The sequence below is a fragment of the Melospiza melodia genome, chromosome 5 (assembly GCF_035770615.1).
Source record: "Melospiza melodia melodia isolate bMelMel2 chromosome 5, bMelMel2.pri, whole genome shotgun sequence".
In the NCBI taxonomy this organism is placed as follows: Eukaryota; Metazoa; Chordata; class Aves; order Passeriformes; family Passerellidae; genus Melospiza; species Melospiza melodia.
Window position 1 is genome coordinate 92,116,346 of NC_086198.1, and position 22,175 is coordinate 92,138,520.

At 51.0% G+C, this 22,175-nt stretch overlaps 2 protein-coding genes and 1 pseudogene across 3 annotated transcripts; all 3 read left to right on the forward strand.

Moving 5' to 3' along the window:
• Window positions 1–1,094: 1,094 nt before the first annotated feature.
• On the forward strand, window positions 1,095–21,331 carry UBOX5 (U-box domain containing 5). Of its 2 annotated transcripts, XM_063157867.1 has the most exons (5): window positions 1,095–1,176; window positions 11,524–11,620; window positions 12,798–13,968; window positions 17,057–17,218; window positions 20,597–21,331. In XM_063157867.1, the coding sequence occupies exons 2-5, from the start codon at window positions 11,567–11,569 to the stop codon at window positions 20,806–20,808; spliced, it is 1,599 nt and encodes a 532-aa protein (XP_063013937.1). In that variant the 5' UTR covers window positions 1,095–1,176; window positions 11,524–11,566; the 3' UTR covers window positions 20,809–21,331. The 2 variants fall into 2 exon arrangements, with proteins under 2 accessions (XP_063013937.1, XP_063013938.1); XM_063157868.1 differs by lacking the exon at window positions 17,057–17,218.
• FASTKD5 (FAST kinase domains 5) lies at window positions 1,121–9,575 on the forward strand. Its single transcript, XM_063157866.1, has 2 exons — window positions 1,121–1,176; window positions 6,815–9,575. Exon 2 carries the CDS (start codon window positions 6,854–6,856, stop codon window positions 9,227–9,229), a length of 2,376 nt encoding a protein of 791 aa, XP_063013936.1. The 5' UTR covers window positions 1,121–1,176; window positions 6,815–6,853; the 3' UTR covers window positions 9,230–9,575.
• Window positions 1,362–1,470, forward strand: LOC134419160 (5S ribosomal RNA; annotated as a pseudogene).
• Window positions 21,332–22,175: the final 844 nt, after the last annotated feature.

The following is a 22,175-nucleotide window of genomic DNA, read 5'->3' on the forward strand; positions in this document are numbered from 1 at the left end:
GATAATGGAGCAATAAATTCTCTTTCTCTGAAGGATTCAGGTGTCCTGTGGCTGCTATCTCAGTGCAGATACCTCATTCTTCTCTTTTAAAAAAGTATCTTACATAGCATAGTTTCTATTTTAACCTTATGTTATAACCTAAAACTATATTTAACACAGTACTTAAGAAAATTAATACAGCATAACTTTCTAACATAACACATATGATATTAATTTTAATATTTGCAGGAAGTTAATAATAAAATACGCATTTTTCACACTGGGGACACAGAAAGGACATCCCTGGGTGTGCAGGTACCCAGCAAGTTTCTGTGTTTTGTAACCACAGCCTCACAGAGCCACTGTTGTATTTGGGTTGCTCCCAGATGAAGGAAGGAATGATGAATCTGACTCCATGTTCTCACAAGGCTAATTTATTACTTTTTGATACTATTTTATATTAAAGAATGCTATACTAAACTATACTAAAGAACACAGACAGGATACTTACAGAAGGGTAAAAAAAAAATAATGAAAACTCCTGACTCTTTCCAGAGTCGTGATACAGCTTGGCCCTGATTGGACAAAGAGTGAAAACAATTCACATGAAACCAATGAAACAATCACCTGTGGTAAAAAATCTCCAAACACATTCCAAGGCAGCAAAACACAGGAGAAGCAAATCAGATAATATTGTTTTCCTTTTTCTCTGAGGCTTCTCAGTTTCCCAGGAGAAAAATCCTGGGCGAAGGGATTTTTCAGAGAATGTGAATGCCACAAGCCATGGAACGCTATGGGCTGGAAGGGGCATCAAAGCTCATCCAATCCCACCCCCCTGCCATGGCAGGGACACCTTCCACTATCCCAGGGTGCTCCAAGCCCCATCCAGCCTGGCCTTGGACACTGCCAGGGCTCCAGGGGCTTCTCTGGGTGGTCGAAGGCCCCGGGGGCTCAAAGCGGCCCCAGGCCTGTCATGGCGGCGCCCACAGCGCGCCACGTGACTCTGTGCTGTCACATGATCGTTCCCATCATGTGACCATGAGGGGACAGGGGGCACGCGCCGCTGGCGCCACCCGCCGGCCGCGCGCGCGCCCGCGCCGGGAACCGGAAGTGGCGTCACCGCTGCGCGACCGGAAGCGGCGGGAGGAGGCGAAGGGGGCAGGAGGAGGAGGCGGCGGCGGTGCCGGAGCGGCCCCGGTGAGTCCCGGCCCCTTCCGTGCCCCTTCCCTTCCCCTGCTCATCCCCGTTCCCTTTCCTCGAGCCACCCCCTCAGCCGGCGGGGCCGCCCGCGTCCTGCCCTGGGCTGCATGGCCCCACATCCCTCTAGGTGTATATTTATATAGGTGTGTATTTATATAGGTGTATATTTATATAGGTGTATTGCCCATGGCCATAGCACCCTGAGAGCGCCCGATCTCGGAAGCTAAGCAGGGTCGGGCCCGGGCAGTACTTGGATGGGAGACCGCGTGGGTATACCGGGGGCTGTAGGCATTTGTTTTGGAGGAGCGTGTGAAGGAACTGGGGCTGTTCAGCCTGGAGAAAAGGAGGCTCAGAGGTGCCCTTAATGCTCTCTACACCTTCCTGAAGGGAGGTTTGGACAGCTGGGGTCGGTCTCTGACAGAACCAGAGGACACAGCCTCAAGCTGCATCAGGGAAGGGATAGGTTGGATATTAGGAAGAAATTTTTCACCAAAAGAATAATAAAGTACTGGGGTGTTCTTCCCAGGGAGGTGGTAGAATCACCATCTCTGGATGTGTTTAAAGAAGCCTGGCCATGGCACTTGGTGCTGTAGTCTGGGTGAGCTGTGAGGGCATGGGTTGGACTGGATGATCTGAGAGGTCTCTTCCAACCTCATCATTCTGTGATGTGTGTATGTGTACATCTGTGTATGTGTACATGTGTGTATGTGTACATGTGTGTGTGTTTGTGTGTTATGTGTCTGTAGCTGCAGCCATAGGGGTGAATGAATAATGGGGCTGGGGCTTCCAGCCTTGCCTTGGGAGAAGGGAATTGCACAAAAATGCTCCAGGGCTGGAGCCCCTCTGCTCTGGGGCCAGGCTGGGAGAGCTGGGGGTGCTCAGCTGGAGAGGGGAAAGCTCCAGGGGGGATTTCAGAGCCCCTTGCAGGGCCTAAAGGGGCTCCAGGAGAGCTGGAGAGGGACTGGGGACAAGGGATGGAGGGACAGGAGCCAGGGAATGGCTTCAAACTGAAAAGGGGGAGATTTGTTTAGGATATTGGGAATTAGGAATTGTTCTCTGTGAGGGTGCTGAGCCCTGGCACAGGGTGCCCAGAGCAGCTGTGGCTGCCCCTGGCAGTGCCCAAGGCCAGGTTGGACAGGGCTTGGAATAACCTGGGACAGTGAGAAGTGTCCCTGCCCATGGCAGAGGATGGAATGAGATGATCTTTAAATCCTTTAAATGATCCCTTTAAATCCCTTCCCACCCAAACCATTCTGTAATCTCAGAAGAGAAGGAAAAAGCACAAACAACCCAAAAAGTGACAATTCTGTGCCCTGACATCACAACCTTTTGGGGAAATAAAATCCCTTTTGTGCTGCTCCCCTCTCCAGCCCAGCCCAGCCCAGGAGTTCACTCAGGCTCTTGGCCAAAAGGAGCTGCTTTAACCCCAACATTCATCCCAAGGAGCTTCCCTTTGCTGGCAGCACCGGGTCAGGAGCTTCCAAAAGCCCCTCTGGGTGTTCCAGAAGCTCTGACAGCATTTTTGGGATTCACCAACCCCCCCTTGCACAGGGCTGAGCCCCTGGCTGGGTGCCATTCCCCTGGGAATGTTCTTTTCCAGCTGTGACACCTAAACATGGTGTTGCCGTGCCTCAGCAGCTCCTCCAGGGGCATTCCCAGCCCAGCTCCAGAATTCCCTGGGCTCCTTGGGGCTGCTGGAAGGGAAAACTCTGCACAGACCTGCCCAGAGCTGGGGAGGAGTTTGGATGTGAGGTGGGAGGAGGAAGGAAAGGAAGGAATACACATTCCTAAATACAACCAAATTGTAAACCTAATTACCCATAAAATGCCACTTTCCACTCAAACCCTAAACAACAGCAAACCTTTACCCAAATCAAACAAAAAAATCACTCATACAATAACCCTTAACCCAATCAAAACAAAACCAAATGTAAAAAATCTACTCTACAACCAACAACCATAGTTTATCCTAAAGCCTTTAACAATAAATACCTGGGGAGGGAGACTTGAAGCCGACAAAATTTTAAATTTTAAAATTTAGCTTGGACTTTAAAATTTTAAAGTCAAAGCTACAAAAAATCCAAAACCAGCTACGCTCCCACAAAAAAAAAAAAAAAAAAAAAAAAATTAACAACCTATAAAAATAAAGGGAAAGGGGAAGGGAAGGGAATTTCAAGGAAAGGAAATTTCAAGGAAAGGAAAGGAAATTTCAAGGAAAGGAAATTTCAAGGAAAGGAAAGGAAATTTCAAGGAAAGGAAAGGAAATTTCAAGGAAAGGAAAGGAAATTTCAAGGAAAGGAAATTTCAAGGAAAGGAAATTTCAAGGAAAGGAAAGGAAATTTCAAGGAAAGGAAATTTCAAGGAAAGGAGATTTCAAGGAAAGGAAAGGAAATTTCAAGGGAAGGAAATTTCAAGGGAAGGGAAGGGAAGGGAAGGGAAGGGAAGGGAAGGGAAGGGAAGGGAAGGGAAGGGAAGGGAAGGGAAGGGAAGGGAAGGGAAGGGAAGGGAAGGGAAGGGAAGGAAAGGAAAGGAAAGGAAAGGAAAGGAAAGGAAAGGAAAGGAAAGGAAAGGAAAGGAAAGGAAAGGAAAGGAAAGGAAAGGAAAGGAAAGGAAAGGAAAGGAAAGGAAAGGAAAGGAAAGGAGGCAAAAATGGAAAAATTGCTCAAGGTGAAAAGAGGTAAATCCATGGAAGGTGTGGGTAGAGCTGAAAGAGAAATGGGCTGGAAATTGGAAAGATCACAAAGATTTGCCCATGGAAGAACCACTTGGAGCAGCCCTATTGCCCTTGAGCGTGCTTGGAACGGTCTTGTCCCATCCCAGCCTGGCTCAGCTGTGTCTGGTCTTCTCTTTTTGGCTGGATTTGGAGCAGAGGAGGAGAGAAGCAGCCTCTGCACTGCCTGGATTCCCAAGTGTGTCACAGCTCCACAGTCAGTCCCTGCAGGATATTCTTAGCAGCACATTCAGAGCCTTCCCCAGGCCTTTGATTGATTCCCTGCCTTTGAACTGGGGCTGTTGCTGCTGGGAGGGGCTCTGGGAGCAGCAGGGCTGGATTTCCTGGGGAAAGCACCTTTCCCAGCAGGGAGGAGTTGGTTTATATCAATAACCTGGGGTTTGGTAGCAGAGAAATGGATAAAAATACTCAGAAGTCGAATCAGATAAGGAAATCTCTGGAAAGGCTCACCTGGATCAACCTCCTCTTGTTGAAGATGATTTTGGGAGCTTGATCCAACCTCTCTAATGGTCCAAGCTGTGTGAGGTGGTGCAGGAGGAGAGGTTGGAGGGATTTCTCCTTCCTCCAGGCAGATGCTGTCTGAGCCTTGTCCCCTGTCTGCAGCATCTGTCACCTGAGGCCCCTTTGGGCTGGACACCACAGCCAGGAGAGCCAGCAATGATCATTTCATCAGGCATTCCTTGAGCTGGGCAGGAGAACTTTGAAATTCTTGGTTTGTGTTTGCTGTCCAGCTTCTGAGGAGGCTTTTCCATTCCCTGCCCCTCAGACAGACGGGAAGGGGCAGAGCCTGGCAGGATTTGACTCCTCGTGCTGGGATGGGACAATCACAGCCTTGGAGCAGCCTGGGGGCTGTGGGGCAGAGCCTGATCTGCTCCTGGGGCTGCCTCAGGGTGTTTGGAGATACAGATAAGGTGCCCAGTGGGTTGTTGAGCAGCTCACAATATTTACAGATCACCCTAAAACCACATTGGCCTCTCGTGTACCCTCCTCCTTGCATGGCTCTCCCCACAAATCCACATTTCAGTTTGCCTTTCCTTCCCCCCCAGCCCACCTGGGTTTTTCACCTCTCTGCTGGGGTGGTTTCTGCTCCAGCAGCTTCTTCTCCCTCTTGGCTGCTGGTTGCTGCCTCCAAGCTCTGCCCATGGAGCAGAGGATGCAAAATGTCCTCATTTCTTCAGTGGCACAGAGAAGCAGTGGATGTCACATCCCTGGACGTGTCCAAGGCCAGGTTGAGCAGGGCTTGGAGCAACCTGGGATAGTGGAAGCTGTCCCTGGATCATGGGGGATGTGGGGATCCTTACACACCAAAAAAACCCCAGTTTATGCTGCTCACACACCCCAAACCCTCCTCTTGTGCCCCAAAATGCCAATTTTGCTGCTACAAAACTGAGTTTGCCTGCACTGATGCCAAATCTTGCTCCATCCCTGCTCAGGAAGCTGTGGATACCAGCAGAGCTCCCAGGGCTGTCCCTGAGGATTCATCTCCATTTGTGTGTGGGGAGCACAAAATGTTTTGCAGTGCCAGGCTTTGCCTTTCTGATTGCCCAGCTCCATGTGGGACTGAGGGTTTTTTGGTTTTTTTTTTTTGGCTGGGATAAGGATTTGAGGGAAAAACCTGACACCTGGTGCTATATTTTATTTTTTTAATCAGCATTTCAAGGGTGGTAAACAGGGCTCAGTGCAGGCTGGCAGCACCCAGCTGGACTCCCACGGATTTCTCATCCTCACCCTCTGAGCTGTAGCTGTTTCAGGCAGGAGTTAGGAAGGCACCAGCCATTTTTAAAACCTCCTGTACCCTAAAACTCTTGGAAATGCTCTCAAATCTGAAGCTCAAAGCTCTGCTCCTGGGATGTAGCATCACGTAATGATTTGTGTTACTTCTCCCCTGCTCTTCCCCCACATTTCTTCATTTCTCCAACCTCCATCTGCAAGTTCTGGGCCAGTTTTCACTCTCTGCTCTGCTTCTGTGGAGATTTTGCTCCACATTCTGTCTCCAGGTGCAAAGGGCAGCGTGGCACCCTGGATGTTTGGACAACTTCTCAGGTGGTGCTCAGTGATTCAGACCATGATGACCAAAGCAGCAGAATGCTCTGTCTGAACACACAAAACCTCTTGAAGCTGCAGCTCTTCTGCAAAAACACATTTTCATTGTTCAGAATGAAAGAAAAGCAGCTTGGCTCTCTTAAATATGAAAAAAAAAAAAAACCCCAAAAAAAACTTTTCTTAACTTTCCTAATCTGTGCCAGGTTTCTTGTGTCTGCTGAGTAGCAGATCATGCCTGGCTGCCTTCTACTCCAAGCCCAGCTCTCCTGCCTTTGCATGAGGTGACATTCCATGGTGGCTTTGAGGGACCCAGCTGCCCTGACCAGTGCCACCTCCCTAAAGGATTGATTAAAAAATGCTGCCTGTGAGGTGCAGTGTAGGACTGTGCTCTTTGTTAATGGAGTGACAAAACTATCTTTTGTCTCCTTAAAAAGCAAATAAGCTTAGAAGTTTCTCTCTTCCATTAGGTGAAAAAGGCATCTTATAGGACTTTGGGGACTTCACCTCAAACTTAAGGACAGCCAATTGGACAGGAGCCAAAAAGTCCTGCCTGAGCAATTTATTAGAAAAAAGAAGAGAACAAAAGGAAATAATCGCTTTTGTGAGGTGTTTGGCCAGGGACAGGAGGACCTCTTGCACCTGGATTGGTTTTTCTCTATAAAGAGTTTTGTTATTTTGCCTTTTATTAAAACTTCTTTATTTCCAACACTGCCACAGAAGCCATCCTGCTGATTTTATGCCTTCTGAGGTAGCTGAGCTCTCTTGGGTGTGAAATAGATCTCCAAGAGCTTATGGAGAGCTGGCTCGAGGAGACTCCTATTTCAGTGGAGGCCACTGACTCTCCGTCTGCCCTTTTTTCAGTACCTGGAAGCAGCTCTGAGCCCCACTAAGTTGAGACCCATGGCTACGGTGCTCATGTGCCGAAGATTGCCCAGGCTGAGCAGGGTGACAGCGATTTCCGCCACGGCCAAGCGTGGGAGCAGCAAAAGCAAGAAGGAAAAGAGAGATAAACCCGGAGCAGCCAAGACTGGGACTCGCTCAGGGGCCACAATCCAGCTGCTGAAGGCCCAGGACTACAGAGTGCTGTACAATCCAGCTGCCTATGCCAAAGGCAGGGCTGGCTCCCAGCAGCACGGGGATAGGGACAGCAGCCAGGCCCTGGGTGACACGTTCACCAGCCCTGGCGCTGCACAGGCTCCACAGACATTCCCCACTGCCTCTTCCCAAGCTTTGTCACCTGGCAGGAGTGCCCTGCCCAAGGCCAGCACGCTCCTGGAGCAGAGCAGGCTGTACAAGGAGGAAGCAGAGAAGGAGAAGCGGGAAATGCACGACTCCAAGGAGGACCCGCGCACGTTCCAGAAGGGCAGGCCCGAGTACAGAGCTCTCACCTGTGACAGCGCTGAGCCAGCACAGCCCCTCCCTGCAGAGGAAGGGGACAGGATTTTACAGAGTGTGGCAGGCTGTGAGGGCAGCCCTGGGGTTCTCAGGGATTGTTTCCTCCAGCTGAGCCGTTTGCCGGCGGAGCGCCGCGCGGCGCTGGGCTCGGATGCCAGGTTCAGTGCCCTGTGTCACCGAGCTGTCACGGCCATCAGGCTGTTCAGCACCCCAGATCTCATCCTCATTTTAAAGGCTTGTGTCCCCTTGGCCGTGCCAGCCTCCCACCCCCTGCTCAACGCGTGCGAGGCCGAGTTCTGCCGGCGGGCGTGGGACATGGGCCTGGAGCAGCTGCTGCTGGTGGCGGATTGCTGGCGCTGCCTGGACCGCAGCGTGCCCTCCTACCTGGGCATCCTGTTCAGCTATGCCAACCTGCGCTGGAAGGACCTCACCCTGCCCCAGTTTGTGCAGCTCCTCTACATCATCGGCGAAGGCCGGAGGTCGCCCGCGGACTTGGCGCAGAAGGTGGAGAGCACCATCCTGAAGCACTTGGACGCCTTCACCTTGGAGGAGCTGGGTGCCATCTGCTTGGGGCTCTTCAAATCCCTCAGTGGGATTTCTGAGCACGTCATGAGGAGGATTGCAGACAGGGTGGCCCTGCAGATGGAGGACATGAGCACCTACGCCTTGGTGAACGTGCTCAAGATGCTGCGCTACACGCGCATGGACCACCTGCCCCTGATGAGGGAGCTGGGCAGGGTGATTCCTGCTCGGATCCCTGCCACAAACATCCAGGGCATCATGCACATCACTCTCACCTACTCGTCCCTGCACTTCTTTGATGAGGATGTTTTGGCTGCTGTTGCCACCTCGTTGCCTTCCAAGGTGTCCTACTGCCGGAGCAAGGACGCTGCCAAATTCCTGTGGTCGTTTGGGTGCCTGGACTACGAACCTCCCAACGAGGAGGAGTTTTACTCCAGCCTGATAAAGCAATTGCATGCAAAACTCCATGAGTTTAGCAAGTTTCCAGAGCATCTCCTTACTGCTCTGCTTGGCTTAGCTTTTGTCAAACGCTTCCCAGAGGAGCTGATAGACTTTGCTTTGAGGGAGGAGTTTGTCCAGAAAACCAGAGGTAGCAAATATGAGCTCAACAAGGACCTGTTCACCCTTGGTAAGAGCGTTGAAATCGAGTGCCCCACCTACCAAGGCAGCCACCTCACACCTCAGCTGTGTCAGGAGTTCGCTGAGATGGTCTCAAGCTTTGCAGAGAGGGAAATCTACGTCAGGCCTGAAATTGTGGAAGCCACATCCCTCCTGGAGAGCATGTTGGGAGGCCCTGAGTATGTGAAGAACCACATGATCCTGCCCCACACCAGGTCCAGCGACCTGGAGGTGCGCTTGTCCACGGATGGACGTCCCATCCCTTTCAACTTCGAGGATCCTGTGGCAACCAAGAAGCTGAGAGACATGGGAGTTAATCTCACAGACGATTTAATGTCTCAGCTCATACAGGGGAGAGCTCATAACCGGAGTCCCACAGAGGTGGGGAATGAATCCAGGATTCCCAGCCAGGAGAGAGGGGACACAACAGTCACAACATATATGGGTGGAGCTCTTCCTGCAGGTGCCACATCCCAGGCTGAGCCTAAGGCAGGGCTCTGGCAGCCTGGGGAGGTGAGGCTGGCGCTGCAGGTGTCCAACAGGAACCACTTCTGCTACGGCTCCAGGCGGCTGCTGGGGCTGCACTGCCTGAAGCGGCGGCAGCTGCGGCTGCTGGGCTACGCCGTGGTGGAGCTGCCCTTCTGGGAGTGGTTCCCCCTGCTCAGGCGCACGCGCTCCGAGAAGCTCAGCTACCTCCACTACAAAGTCTTCAGCCCAGCCCTGCTCACCAGGGCTGCCTAGTGGGGAAAAGAGTCTTCCCAGTGCTTCATTCCTGGGTACTGGATAAAATGGTCTCAGTTGCCCTGTGAGGCCGTTTCTGCTCTGGTGGTATCTGTGCTTCCCATACTCTCCCATGCTCAGCTACCTCCACTACAAAGTCGTCAGCCCAGCACTGCTCACCAGGGCTGCCTAGTGAGGAAAAGAGTCTCCCAGTGCATCTCTGTGCCTGGGTACTGGATAAAATCATCTCTGGGTGGTGCCTCAGTTGTGTTCTGTGTGGCCATTTCTGCTCTGTACTTCCCGTGCTGTCCTTTTGTACCTGGATCCTCAAATGCTTCCACCACAAATTAAAGCTCCTAATGATTCATTTTGCTCTGTGGTTGCTTCTTTCACCGCCCTAAATGAGAGTGGTTGGATTTGGGGCTGGGATATTTAGTCATGAGGCTGAGCTGGGTGCCAGGAGCACACACAGAGCTGTTTCCTTGTGTTTCCATCCCCATGGGGCTGGGGCTGGGTTTCTCCTTTAGGGTGGATTGTGGACACTGAGTGGGACTGAGGCTTGGGGTGCTCTGACCTCAGGACATTCATTTCATGCTCCAAGGACTTTATTTGATGTCCACAATGCAGCAGCTCCATAGTCCCACACAGGACACCAGGAAGAGTTGTGGTGACAAACCCCAGACAGTCTGGTTTAAAATTCCTTGTCCAAAACCACCGAGGATTTTTTTCAGGTCTTTATTTCACTGCTTCAGTCCAAAGATCTTTGTTCACCTTAGGAAAGGCACACACTGAAGAGAGAGAGGAAAAAAACCCAGCCATGGGTTAAAGCAACTCAGTGACTCAGCTTTAGCCATGAGATTTGTAGCAAAGTCTTTCAGCAGAAGGGAGTACAGTGAAAAAATATAAGAAAATATGAAGAAAATAAATCATTTTCTTACTGAGGCATTGAGACTGGAAAAATTAACCTGAGTTAAGTCTCTCAAGGTCACAAACAAGAAAAATCCTATAAAATACCCATACAGAGCTCCTCATGTTGCAATTTCAGCCCAGGAAAGAGAGGAGAGATAGAACAGGGGGAGAATCTTGAGTTTTCCCAAGGAAGGGAGCAAGCAGAGTTGGTTTGCCACTTTTCATAACACCAGTGCTGAGGGCCAAGTGAATTTACCACTTCTGGTTGAAAATGAGGCAAAAGGAACAGTTTTGAGGCACAGCCTGTAGCTGAACTATCAGTCTCCTACAAGATGTGAGTGCCAAAAGTCAGACCAGGTTAAGCAGTTCCCCACTGGCAACCCAGTTCTGGAAACCTCTCAGAAAACCAGGAAGGTAACGTTGGAGGAGAGTTGGTGTGTGCTTGTCCTGCCCCTTGAGGAGCAGGAATTGCCCCTGATGGCTGCCAGACCAAACTTTGGGGCAGAAGTGCCTGTTCCTCTTGTAAGGTTCCCACCTGCTTCATTTTCAAGGCACTGTAACCAAGCCCTGCTCTCTGCAGGTGTCAATTCCATCTTGGGTTGGGTATTTTGTTTGGATTTGTGCTTTGAATTCCACCTTTCTCCTTGCAGATGCAGCACAGGGAGCTCATTAACTCTGCCCCCAGAAGGCCAATTTGATTTGGGCTGAACCAAGAGATCAGTGGAAAATCATTAAAGAGCTGCTTGTTCTTGAAGGAGGCAGCGAGTCCCTGATTTGCAAGGTTGCCCAGGGCAGTGACATTTTAAAGCTGGGGTTAACATGAGGTTAAAGCTCTCACCTCACAGATAATTTCATTCTTAAAAGAGATCTGAGACAGCCAATTCCAGTCACTTTTTTTTTTTTTTTTCAATGGGAAAGGAGGTGTGTTCAGTTTCTTTAATGAATGCTGGCAGCAGGATTTGGTGTTGACATCTCCCTCAGAGCTATTCCATGCCCTCTGCTCCCTTGGAGTTATTTAGCACCAATTATTAATATTTGTGGTTAATCTTGACTCACTGTGACAGCCTCCTGTGCTCTGCTGGTGTTTTCTACACCTACAGAACTCCTGCATCTTTGATAAACCTTCAGGTCTAATTGCTAGTCTGTTCATAGGTGGTTTTAGTTAAAATAGCCATTTGCTTTTTGCTTTTTCTCCCCAGGTTCACTAATTAATATTAATGTGATTTCTTCCCCTCAATCTCATCTCTCCACCACATTCATTTGGGTTTATATTGGCTTCACCTCCTGGACTCAGATCTGAGCTGCATTGTAGGAGATCCCAAGCCTATAACTCACCCAAAACACAAGATCCTTTCACGGCTCATGGATATTCACTTCCTTTATTTTTAATTTCTTTTTTTTCCAAGCTGACTCTGATGCTCAGCAAGTGACCTCTCTGCAGCTGCCAAGATGGTAATAAACGTCTGTCTCCCACAGTTCAAGCCAAGAATTCACTGCAACAAGGTAAAACAGTGAGGAGGGGGTTTGGGGGAGTGGGAGGGATGCAGGGATTAAATGGAATTATCCTGGGGAGGAGCTGGTTCACTGCTCCTCTGGGATGATCAGCATCACTGCTCTGATGTGGCACACACTAAATACTGGAGGGAAAAGCCCCAACAATTTTGCAGGATCTCCTAACCAGACATCTTGCTGTGCTTCCAGGTGTAAGTTCTTTGACTTGGGATCCCTTTTTCCTGCAATATTCCAGCTTTCCCTCTGCCCACTGGAACTCACAGCTCTTGATAATGTTAAATTATCAATTAATGTGAAATTGTGAAATGATAACTCGGTGAAGTTACTTTCCAAGTAGTTCTGGTTTCACTCAGCACATCAGAATCTCTTTAAGAAACTCAGTTTTCATTCAAATCTGGTTTTTAGTTGTAAGTTTCTGCACCAAAATCCAGCACAGCCTTGGCTGTGTAAATACTGTGCTGCTGGAATTTGTTGTGGAGAGACCCAGCCATGCCACAGAGGTTTGGTGTGATTGTCATGATCAAGACCATGTTAAACAGGTAGAATAAATAGATTTTCCTCATTTTTATTTGTCCATTTAGCAAATGCTGCAGATTTCTCAGGGCCTGGGGCATCCAGGAGAGGGAATGGATTGAACCAGGCTGCCCAGGAGCAGAGCAGAGGGTGGGATGGGATGTTCCAAACCAGAGCCAGCCTGGATTGATGGATCTCCCTCAGGGATGGCTGGGGTGGCTCCCAGAGGCTGATTAACATCCAGAGTTCCTCTGGGACCCTGTAACTGTGATTCCAAGTACATTTCCACGTGGATAAGTAGGCACAAAGGAAATCAGGAGACTCCCACATGAAAAGGGAGACTGGAAGAGGAGAGACACTCATCCTCTGCTCCCAGCCACCCTCTCCTCCTTGATTTATCTCACTGACCCAGCCAAAAACCACAAATTATCCCCAGTTTTCCACTCTTCCAGCAGTTAAGTCAGGTCTGCCCATGGACACAGAGGGGATGGAGGAGGGGGGGAGTGGAAGGAGTGGTGGGTCTGCTGTGCCTTACAGCAGGGTAAACCTCAGCCTTGGCTCCTGGTTGATGTCATCCTGGCAATCTCTGGAAGTGAAATTGCCTTCCTTGTGTTTCCTTGCTCCACCCTGACCCCAGTTTTGGTCTGGCACACAGATCTCTGCCGATGGCTACGAGGTGGAGAACCTGATCTCCGAGGACCTGGCCAGGAGGAACCGCGGCTTCCGCAGCGAGTACTTCATCAAACCCCCGGTGCACGTCACCATCTCCTTCCCCTTCAACGTGGAGATCTGCAGGATCAACATTGACATCTCCTCTGGGGGCTACCAGACCTTCTCTGGCCTGGAAATTTACACCTCTACCTCATGCAACAAAACCTCTTGGCAGAGCCCCGAGGGGCAGTGCTCAGGTCTGCAGCCTGTGTCGGACAAGGACACCTTCACCCTGGTGGGCAAAGCTGTCTTAAAAAATCAGAGCAAAGTGACTTTTGGCCACAGAGGCTTCAAGCCAAGGCCTCCCTTCCATCAGATGGAAAATGTCTTCTCCTACCCCGGCTCGGTGTCCCAAGATCTGTGGAACAAAGGGCCGGCCTCGCTCAGCAACGTGTCCCACCTCAAAATCTGCATCACCCACGTGGCCGGGGGGGGCCTGCCCAGCATCAAGAGGCTGGAGGTGTGGGGACAACCCGCCAAGTCCTGCCCACAGGAGGTCATCGAGGGGGTTTTCCAGGTGGCCTCCCAGTTCCTGGCCCAGGATGTCAGCAGCCTCAAGCCGGAGCTCTGGACGCCGATGGAGAGCGACTGCGTCCCCTTCAGCGCCAACGAGCAGCAGACCCTGCACAAGCTGGTGGACGTTGTCCAAGACATCCCTGAAGAGTTCCTGGACCCCATCACCCTGGAGATCATGACTTTACCCATGCTCCTGCCCTCTGGGAAGGTGATTGACCAGAGCACCCTGGAGAAGTGCAACCGCAGCGAGGCGTCCTGGGGCCGCGTGCCCAGCGATCCCTTCACGGGCGTGGCCTTCAGCCAGCACTCCCAGCCCCTACCTCACCCCACCCTCAAGGCCAGGATAGACCACTTCCTGCTGCAGCACAGCATCCCTGGCACCAACCTGCTGGGCAGGGCTCACTCCTCGGAGAGCCTGGTGCCCTCCTCCATCACCATGTCTTCTCTGAAAAGGAAAATGGACTGCATGGACCAGGGCTCCCTGCAGCCGCCCTATTTTTCTGCTACAAACTTACTTGTCACTTCTACCTCAGAGAACAGTGCTAAAAAAATGAAAACTGACAGTGATTCCCACTTGATCCAGATGGACTGTTCCACAGGTACAGTGTTGGGACAGCCCCAGGCTGGAGTTTCAAACCAGGACAAATCCAGTGCCAGGTTCCAATCTAGAAAGTTCTAGTTCTCTAGAAAGCTTCCAGACTGGGTTTGGCTGGTGGAGCTGGATCATTTCACCCACCTCCCATGTTCCTTGTTGAGTGTTTCACAGCCCTTGTTTGCTCAGGTCACCCTGTTTCCCTTTTAGTTTGGATTCCCTTTCTCTTCCTTCCATGTGGAGACAATATTTTCCTCACCATCATGGTTTGAGGTTTCTTTATCCAGGGGGATTTATTGTGTCCAGGAGAAACAGGAAAAGAATTGTCTGGTGCTGCAGTGGTGATGGCACAGGGAGTCCTGGCTCATCACGAGGAGGGAGGTGGGAAGGAAAACAGGGATGGGACACGGAACAAACCACAGCAAGGGAATTGCAGGGAGGAGGGACAGCTCAGCCTGGGAGAGGCCTGAACAGAATTTATGAGTGGTTAAAGCAGAAAACCTGCTAGAGGCTAAATGAGACAAGAAGTGTGACTTGTGGCTGCAGGGGAAGGGAAAGGTGCTGCTTTCCCTTCATCCATCCTTTCCTCAGTGATGCTGGGAATGCAAAATGTCCTGCAGATCTGGAGGCAGGGAGGCTCAGGAGGGACCTTGTTGTTCCCTGGGGCCAGGTGGGGGCCGGGCTCTGCTCCCAGGGATCAGGGACAGGAGGGAACAGGGGTTGCACCAGGGGAGGGTTAGGTTGGATATTGGGAACAATTCCTTCACAGAAAGGGTTGTCCAGCCCTGGCACAGCTGCCCAGGGCAGGGGTGGAGTTCCCATCCCTGGAGGGATTTAAAAGCCATGAGGATGTGGCACCTGGGCACGCAGGGTGTAAATCCAGGTGTGGGTATTGCATGGTTGGCTCTCTGGGCAGGGAAGCTCAGTCTCCTGCTCTCCTCTAACCCACTGTGGTCTGTGCCATGTCAAAAGGTGACCCAGAGCTGCTGGCACCTGTCACTGCCCTCACCTTTCTCCACATCTGCCCAAAACCATTTTGAGGCCAAAGCTTAGGTGGCTGTTTGATTTTAAACAAATTCTTCAGTTGAAAATAATTGATGTTGGCTGGTACCAGGAAGAGTAGGGAGAAGTCAGACTGCACCTTTCTGCTCTGATGCCTCAGCCTAGAGCTCATTCCCTGCTTTAGGAGGAATCTTTGGTTGTTTTGGCTGTGACAGCTCCCACCAGGATGTGCCCCAGCCCCACGGAAGCAGGAGCTGCCCTGTGGGTCCTGGAGCTCCCGGGGCAGCCGTGTCCATACATAAATAAAAGCAGAGTGCTCAGCCCATGGAGCTCCTGCTTCTCTGGATCATCAGCCTTGATTGGTGGAGGAAATGTGCAGCACCAATTGTGAGCTCTTCCTCTGGGAGCTGCATTTAACAGAATTAATGATGCAGACAACGTTCTCTTAATGCTTCATCTTAATTAACGCCGTCGGTGCTGCACAGGGCAGCCCTGCAGGGAGGGTCCAGCCCTGGCCCTGTGGCTCACAACTGGGACAGAGAGGGAAAAACAAGTGCCACAGATTTATTAATGGTTTAAATGTTCTCTGTGAGGGCATGGAGCAAGGCTGGGAGCACTGGGGTGGGATCCTCAGGAGCCCGCTGAGGGATTTCAGGGAAAAACATCATCCTGGGGTATTTGGAGTTCGGCCCTTTTTCAGTCCTTCACACTTGTAGAGCTCCATGGAAGGAGGGTGCAGCCAGGTGGGGGTCAGGCTCTGTTCCCAGGGAACGAGAGGAAATGGCCTCAGGGTGTGCCAGGAGGGGTTTAGGGTGGCATTAGGGAAAATTCTTCACGCAAAGGGTTCTCCAGCCCTGGCACAGGCTGCCCATCCTGAAGGTATTTAAAAGCCATGGATGTGGCACCTGGGGACATGATTTAGTGGTGGACTCCGTGTTCTTGGAAGACTTTTCCAACCTAAATGATTCTGGTCCTGTGTAAGTTGGCTCTGGGACACCACATGGATGGTGCTGATCCATAGGGCATTCCACCCCCAGAGAAGATGAGGCACTCCCCCCAAATCCCAGCCCCTTGGTGGGGAAAGGACACCTCTCAACAAAACAAGTGGCAGGGCTCCTAAAATCCTCCAAGCTTCAGACCCAAGGCAGTGTTTGCATCACAGATTATTTTTTCCAGCATCCGCTTCTCCTTTTTCTTGCAGACCTGGTCCATGTTTCCCTTTACAGACCTGGTTTCTCTGTGTTCCTTTTGTGGACCTGGTCTCCATTTCCCCTTGCAGATTTGGTCTCCATTTCCCTTTGCAGACCTGCTCTTTGTTTCCCTTTGCACACCTGGTCCTTGTGTTTCCCTTTGCACACCTGGTCTCTCTGTTCCCTTTGCACACCTGATCTCTATTTCCCTTTGCACACCTGGTGTTTGTGTTCCCTTTCCAGACCTGGTTTCTCTGTGTTCCCTTTGCACACCTGATTTCTCTATTTCCCTTGCACACCTGGTTTCTCCATTCCCTTTGCACTCCTGGTTTCTCTGTGTTCCCTTTGCACTCCTGGTTTCTCTGTTTCCCTTTGCACTCCTGGTTTCTCCATTCCCTTTGCACACCTGGTTTCTCTATTTCCCTTTGCACACCTGGTTTCCCTGTTTCCCTTTGCACACATGGTTTCTCTGTTCCCTTTGCACACCTGATCTCTGTTTCCCTTTGCACACCTGGTTTCTCCATTCCCTTTGCACACCTGGTTTCTCTGTTCCCCTTTGCACACCTGGTTTCCCTGTTTCCCTTTGCACACCTGGTTTCTCTGTGTCCCTTTGCACACCTGGTTTCCCTGTTCCCTTTGCACACCTGGTTTCTCTGTTCCCCTTTGCACACCTGGTTTCTCTGTGTCCCTTTGCACACCTGGTTTCCCTGTTCCCTTTGCACACCTGGTTTCCCTGTTCCCTTTGCACACCTGGTTTCCCTGTTCCCTTTGCACTCCTGGTTTCTCCATTCCCCTTTGCACTCCTGGTTTCTCCATTCCCCTTTGCACACCTGGTTTCCCTGTTCCCTTTGCACTCCTGGTTTCTCCATTCCCCTTTGCACACCTATCTCTGTTTCCTTGCAGAGCTGGTGTCCCACGAGCAGAAGCTGTCAGAGAGCCTGGACTCTGCCCTGACCTCTGCCCTCAGCTCCATGCCCTCCTTCACGGCCAAGCTGATGAGGAGCCAGCAGCAGGCTCCAGGAGAGGGGGGCTGCAGCACGTCCTGGAGCCTGGGCACAGCCCTTGGTGAGCAGCAGGCACCTCTGGAGCACCTGTGGGAGCTGGGGCTGGGATAACAGGGAGTGTTGTTCACACCCCAGGCTATGATATATTCAATTTTAAAACATTTCATTGTCTCCCAGCAAGCTTCACTTCCCAATCCTTGTCTCTATCTCAGCAGTTTTGCTGTTTTATTCCCCCTGAGGCAGCTCAGGCCTTGCTGACCCCACAAGGCGGGGGATGTTGTCCATGCCCAGGGTCAGAGCAGGCTGTGGCAGCAGAGCTGTGATGTTCCTGTGTTCTGGGCTGCCCCAGGATGATCTGGGATGGACACAGTGCTCAGTTCAGACTTTCTTAGAGCTCTGCATTTTGGGCTGAGAGGTTCAGTGGTGCCTGTGAGCTGTGTGGAGCAGGCTGGGGAGCTGCCACGTGGGTGGAGAATGAGTCTGGTGTGGGGATGCTGCAGGAGAGCTGTAAATCCAGCAAATGCTGCAGCCTTGCAGGGCTCCAAAGGGAGGGAGAGTCACTTTTTACACACGCTGGACAAGGGGGAATGTTTGTGAACTAAAAGAGCAGGGTGAGATTGGATATTGGGAAGGAATTCCTCCCAGTGAGGGTGGGCAGGCCCTGGCACAGGGTGCCCAGAGCAGCTGTGGCTGCCCCTGGATCCCTGGCAGTGCCCAAGGCCAGGCTGGATGGGGCTTGGAGTACCCTGGGACAATGGGAGCTGTCCCTGCCCATGGAATTGCTGGGTTTTATGATCCCTTCCAACCCAAACCATTCCAGGACTCTTTGAAGCACCGTGTGACATCCACCCTTAGCAGGAGCAGGTCACAGCAGCAGCAGCAGCACCCCAGGCCAGCCAGCTGTGTGTGTGTGCCCAGAATGCCACCAGGACTGAGTGTCCACCCTCCAGGCTGCCACAGCCACCCAGCTGCTGCCCAGCCACCCTTGCAGCTGTGCCTGCATTCCCAGAATTATTCCTTTGGGGTGCAGGGGAGCTCTGGACCTTCAGCTGTCCTGGCTTCTCCTCCCCTGGGTGAGGCTCTGCTGCCCACGGCTGAGGAGGAGCTTCAGAGGGACCCTGGGAAGGGCTCTGTCTGTCTGTCCATCCATCTGCCCGTGTGTTTTTCCCTCTCTCCCCCTCCCCAGGCAGCTTGTGCTGTTTCACAGTGACATTCAGCTCTTTGCTGCTGTTTGAGAGCTGAGCTGGGTGCTGTGTGACAGGAATGCAAAGTGACCCCTCAGCTGTTCCCCCCGGGAATGGCTGTGCAGGAGCTGCAGGGAGGCTGATTTAATCTCAGTAAAAGTGAAAAGCCCTTTTTTACAGTCATCTGTCCTCAATTAAAAGCCTGATGGTGCCAGTGCTGGTGTGACCCTTCCCTTTCTGAGCACACCCTGCCCTGCAGGCTGCACCTTTCCCTTTCCTCTGGTGATGACAGGAGAGTGGCACAGTCCTGAGTCACAGCTGAGCCTGCAGGGCCTGGGGCACACCTGGGCTTCTCACCCTCCCTGCCCCAGCCTCTCCTCCTGTCCCTTTGTTCCCAGCTGTGCCAGGGGAGGTTCAGGATCAGACTTTGGAAAGGGCTGCCCAGGGAGGTGCTGGAACCACCAGGAAAGCCTGGACATGGTGCTGTTGGTTCACTCAGTAATGTCTGAAGTTTTTTCCAGCCTGCTCTGATTCTGATTCTGATTCTAATTCTGTGATTTTCCAGCCTGCTCTGATTCTGATTATGATTCTGATATTTTCCAGCCTGCTCTGATTCTGATTATGATTCTGATATTTTCCAGCCTGCTCTGATTCTGACTTTGATTCCAATTCTGATTCTGTGATTTTCCAACCTACTCTGATTCTGTTTTGGTGATTTTCCAATCTGATTCCGATTCTATGATTTTCCAACCTATTCTGATTCTGATTCGTTGATTTTCCAACCTATTCTGATTCTGATTCTAATTCTGATTCTGTGATTTTCCAACTTGCTCTGATTCTGTGATTTTCCAACCTGCTGAGATTCTGATTCTGTGATTTTCCAACGTGCTGCGATTTTGATTCTGAGATTTTCCAACCTGTTCTGATTCTGTGATTTTCCAGCCTGCTCTGAATCTGATTCTGATTCTATGATTTTCCAACCTGCTCTGATTCTGATTCTGATTTTTCCAACCTGCTGAGATTCTGATTCTGATTCTGAGATTTTCCAACCTGTTCTGATTCTGTGATTTTCCAGCCTGCCCTGATTCTGATTCTGATTCTGATTCTGATTCTATGATTTTCCAACCTGCTCTGATTCTGATTTCTGATTTTTCCAACCTGCTGAGATTCTGATTCTGTGTTTCTGTGATTTTCCAACCTGCTCTGATTCTGATTATTTTCCAACCTCTTCTGATTCTGATTCTGTGTTTCTGTGATTTTCCAGCCTGCCCTGATTCTGATTCTGATTCTATGATTTTTCAACCTGCTCTGATCCTGATTCTGATTTTTCCAACCTGCTGAGATTCTGATTCTGTGTTTCTGTGATTTTCCAACCTGCTCTGATTCTGATTCTGATTTTTCCAACCTGTTGAGATTCTGATTCTGAGATTTTCCAACCCGCTCTGATTCTGATTATTTTCCAACCACTTCTGATTCTTATTCTGATTATTTTCCAACCTCTTCTGATTCTGATTCTGTGTTTCTGTAATTTTCCAACCTGCTCTGATTCTGATTTCTGATTTTTCCAACCTGCTGAGATTCTGATTCTGTGTTTCTGTGATTTTCCAACCTGCTCTGATTCTGATTCTGATTATTTTCCAACCTGCTGAGATTCTGATTTCTGATTTTTCCAACCTGCTGAGATTCTGATTCTGTGTTTCTGTGATTTTCCAACACGCTCTGATTCTGATTCTGATTCTGATTATTTTCCAACCTCTTCTGATTCTGATTCTGATTCTGTGTTTCTGTGATTTTCCAACCTGCTCTGATTCTGATTATTTTCCAACCTGCTCTGATTCTGATTCTGATTTTTCCAACCTGTTGAGATTCTGATTCTGTGTTTCTGTGATTTTCCAACCCGCTCTGATTCTGATTCTGATTCTGATTATTTTCCAACCTCTTGTGATTCTGATTGTGTGTTTCTGTGATTTTCCAGCCTGCTCTGATTCTGATTATTTTCCAACCTGCTCTGATTCTGATTCTGATTTTTCCAACCTGTTGAGATTCTGATTCTGAGATTTTCCAACCCGCTCTGATTCTGATTCTGATTCTGATTATTTTCCAACCTGCTGAGATTCTGATTCTGTGTTTCTGTGATTTTCCAACCTGCTCTGATTCTGATTCTGATTCTGATTATTTTCCAACCTATTCTGATTCTGTGTTTCTGTGATTGTCCAGCCTGCTGTGATTCTGACTCTGTGTTTGTGGCCTTGCAGAGCACGGCAGGAGCGGCCAGAGCCAGGGATGTTCCTCCTGCGGCAAATCCTTCTCGTGTTACTCCCGGGCGGAGCCCGTGTACCAGCTCCCCTGCGGGCACCTCCTGTGCCGGCCGTGCCTGGCCGAGCCGCGGGCCCCGGCCTCGCCCATCCTCTGCGGGAGCTGCAGGAGGGCAGCGGCCTCTCAGGACGTCCGGAGGGTTCATTTCTGAGCTGCTGCTGTGCCCCGTGTCCACAGGGAGCCGCCAGGAGCCGCGGAGAGCAGAGAGCGCTCGCTCCAGTGGGGGTTTGGGGGGGTTTGGAGCCCGAGGATGACAAAAGCCATAGCTTCTTTATCAAGGAATCTGTATTTGTGCAGGACTGGTCTGCAGCACTGCCCCGGGGCTCAGAGGTTTAGCACAGGTGCCTTTTGGAGCAGCTCAGCTTCCCCCCCCCCCTCACGCTGCGAGTTCGCGCCACGTTCGACCAGCAGCCAGCCCGGTTGTGGAGCAGGTAAAAGCCCTTGTGAGTGACAGCACACACAAATTCCCTCCTCTGACCTCCTCCCCTTGCCCACCTGGCCCTCCCATCCTGGAATGGGCCTGGCTGGGGTGGGAGGAGCTGGCAGTGATCCCCCCCGCTCATCAGACTCTTGTAGAAAAGCCTTCCCATCCCACCCTCAGTTTATGTGTGTGAGCAGCCCAGCTCCTGGCTGGCTGATAGACATTTAAGCCTTAATAAAATGTTTAAAGTCGGGTTCTGTCTGTCTCTCTCTCTCTCTCTCTGGCTGCTAATTGGTTTCATCCTGAGGCTTAATGGTGTCATGGAGTGAATCTCTTGGCAGAGGAGGAAATGGGCTGGAAAAAGCCAAACCAGCACTGAGGAGCTGCAGGCAGGGGGTTACAGAGGGGTTGTGACAGCAGCTTCATCACAGGGATGAGACTCAGACACCTGAACCCATGGGGGCTTCAGAGAGAAAAGAGCCAGACAAAAAAACAACTTGGATATGTTCTGTTCTGTTCTGTTCTGGATATGGCAGGGGAAGGTGACATCAAAGTTTGTCACCTCCACAGCCCCCTGCTGGTGCCACTTCATTGGTGTTCTGGGCCATAACAGCCTCCAGCTGGCTCAGCTCACCTTGCTCACGCCTTTGTTTGCTCTCAAGGGGCAGCTGAGCAGAGTTGTGGTGTTGGGAAGGAGCTGCTCATGCCCTGGAGCCCAACTTGGTGCCGGCCCTGACCCTGTCTGCATCAGCAGGACTTCACAGCCCATCTCCATTCCCTGCAAAAATAGAAAATCACACTTCTTAAAATAATAAACACTTAGGAAATAGGCACAAAATTCCTAAAAACCCCACGATTCAGAGGCAGTAAATGCACTTCATGGCAGTGCTGGTGTCGTGTTTGCAGTGAGCAATCCCGGGGTGATTCAGCTCTCACACCTCCCCCAGGCAAGGGGGAGGATCCCCAGAGCCTTCAACCACAGCCAGCAAAGCCTGGATGCTCCAAAGCCCCCGGTTCTGACAAGTTTCTGCAGTGCCCAAAAGTGAATTGTGGTGTCCTGAGGTGGGCAGGGATCCAGGTGGAGGCATCCCAAATTG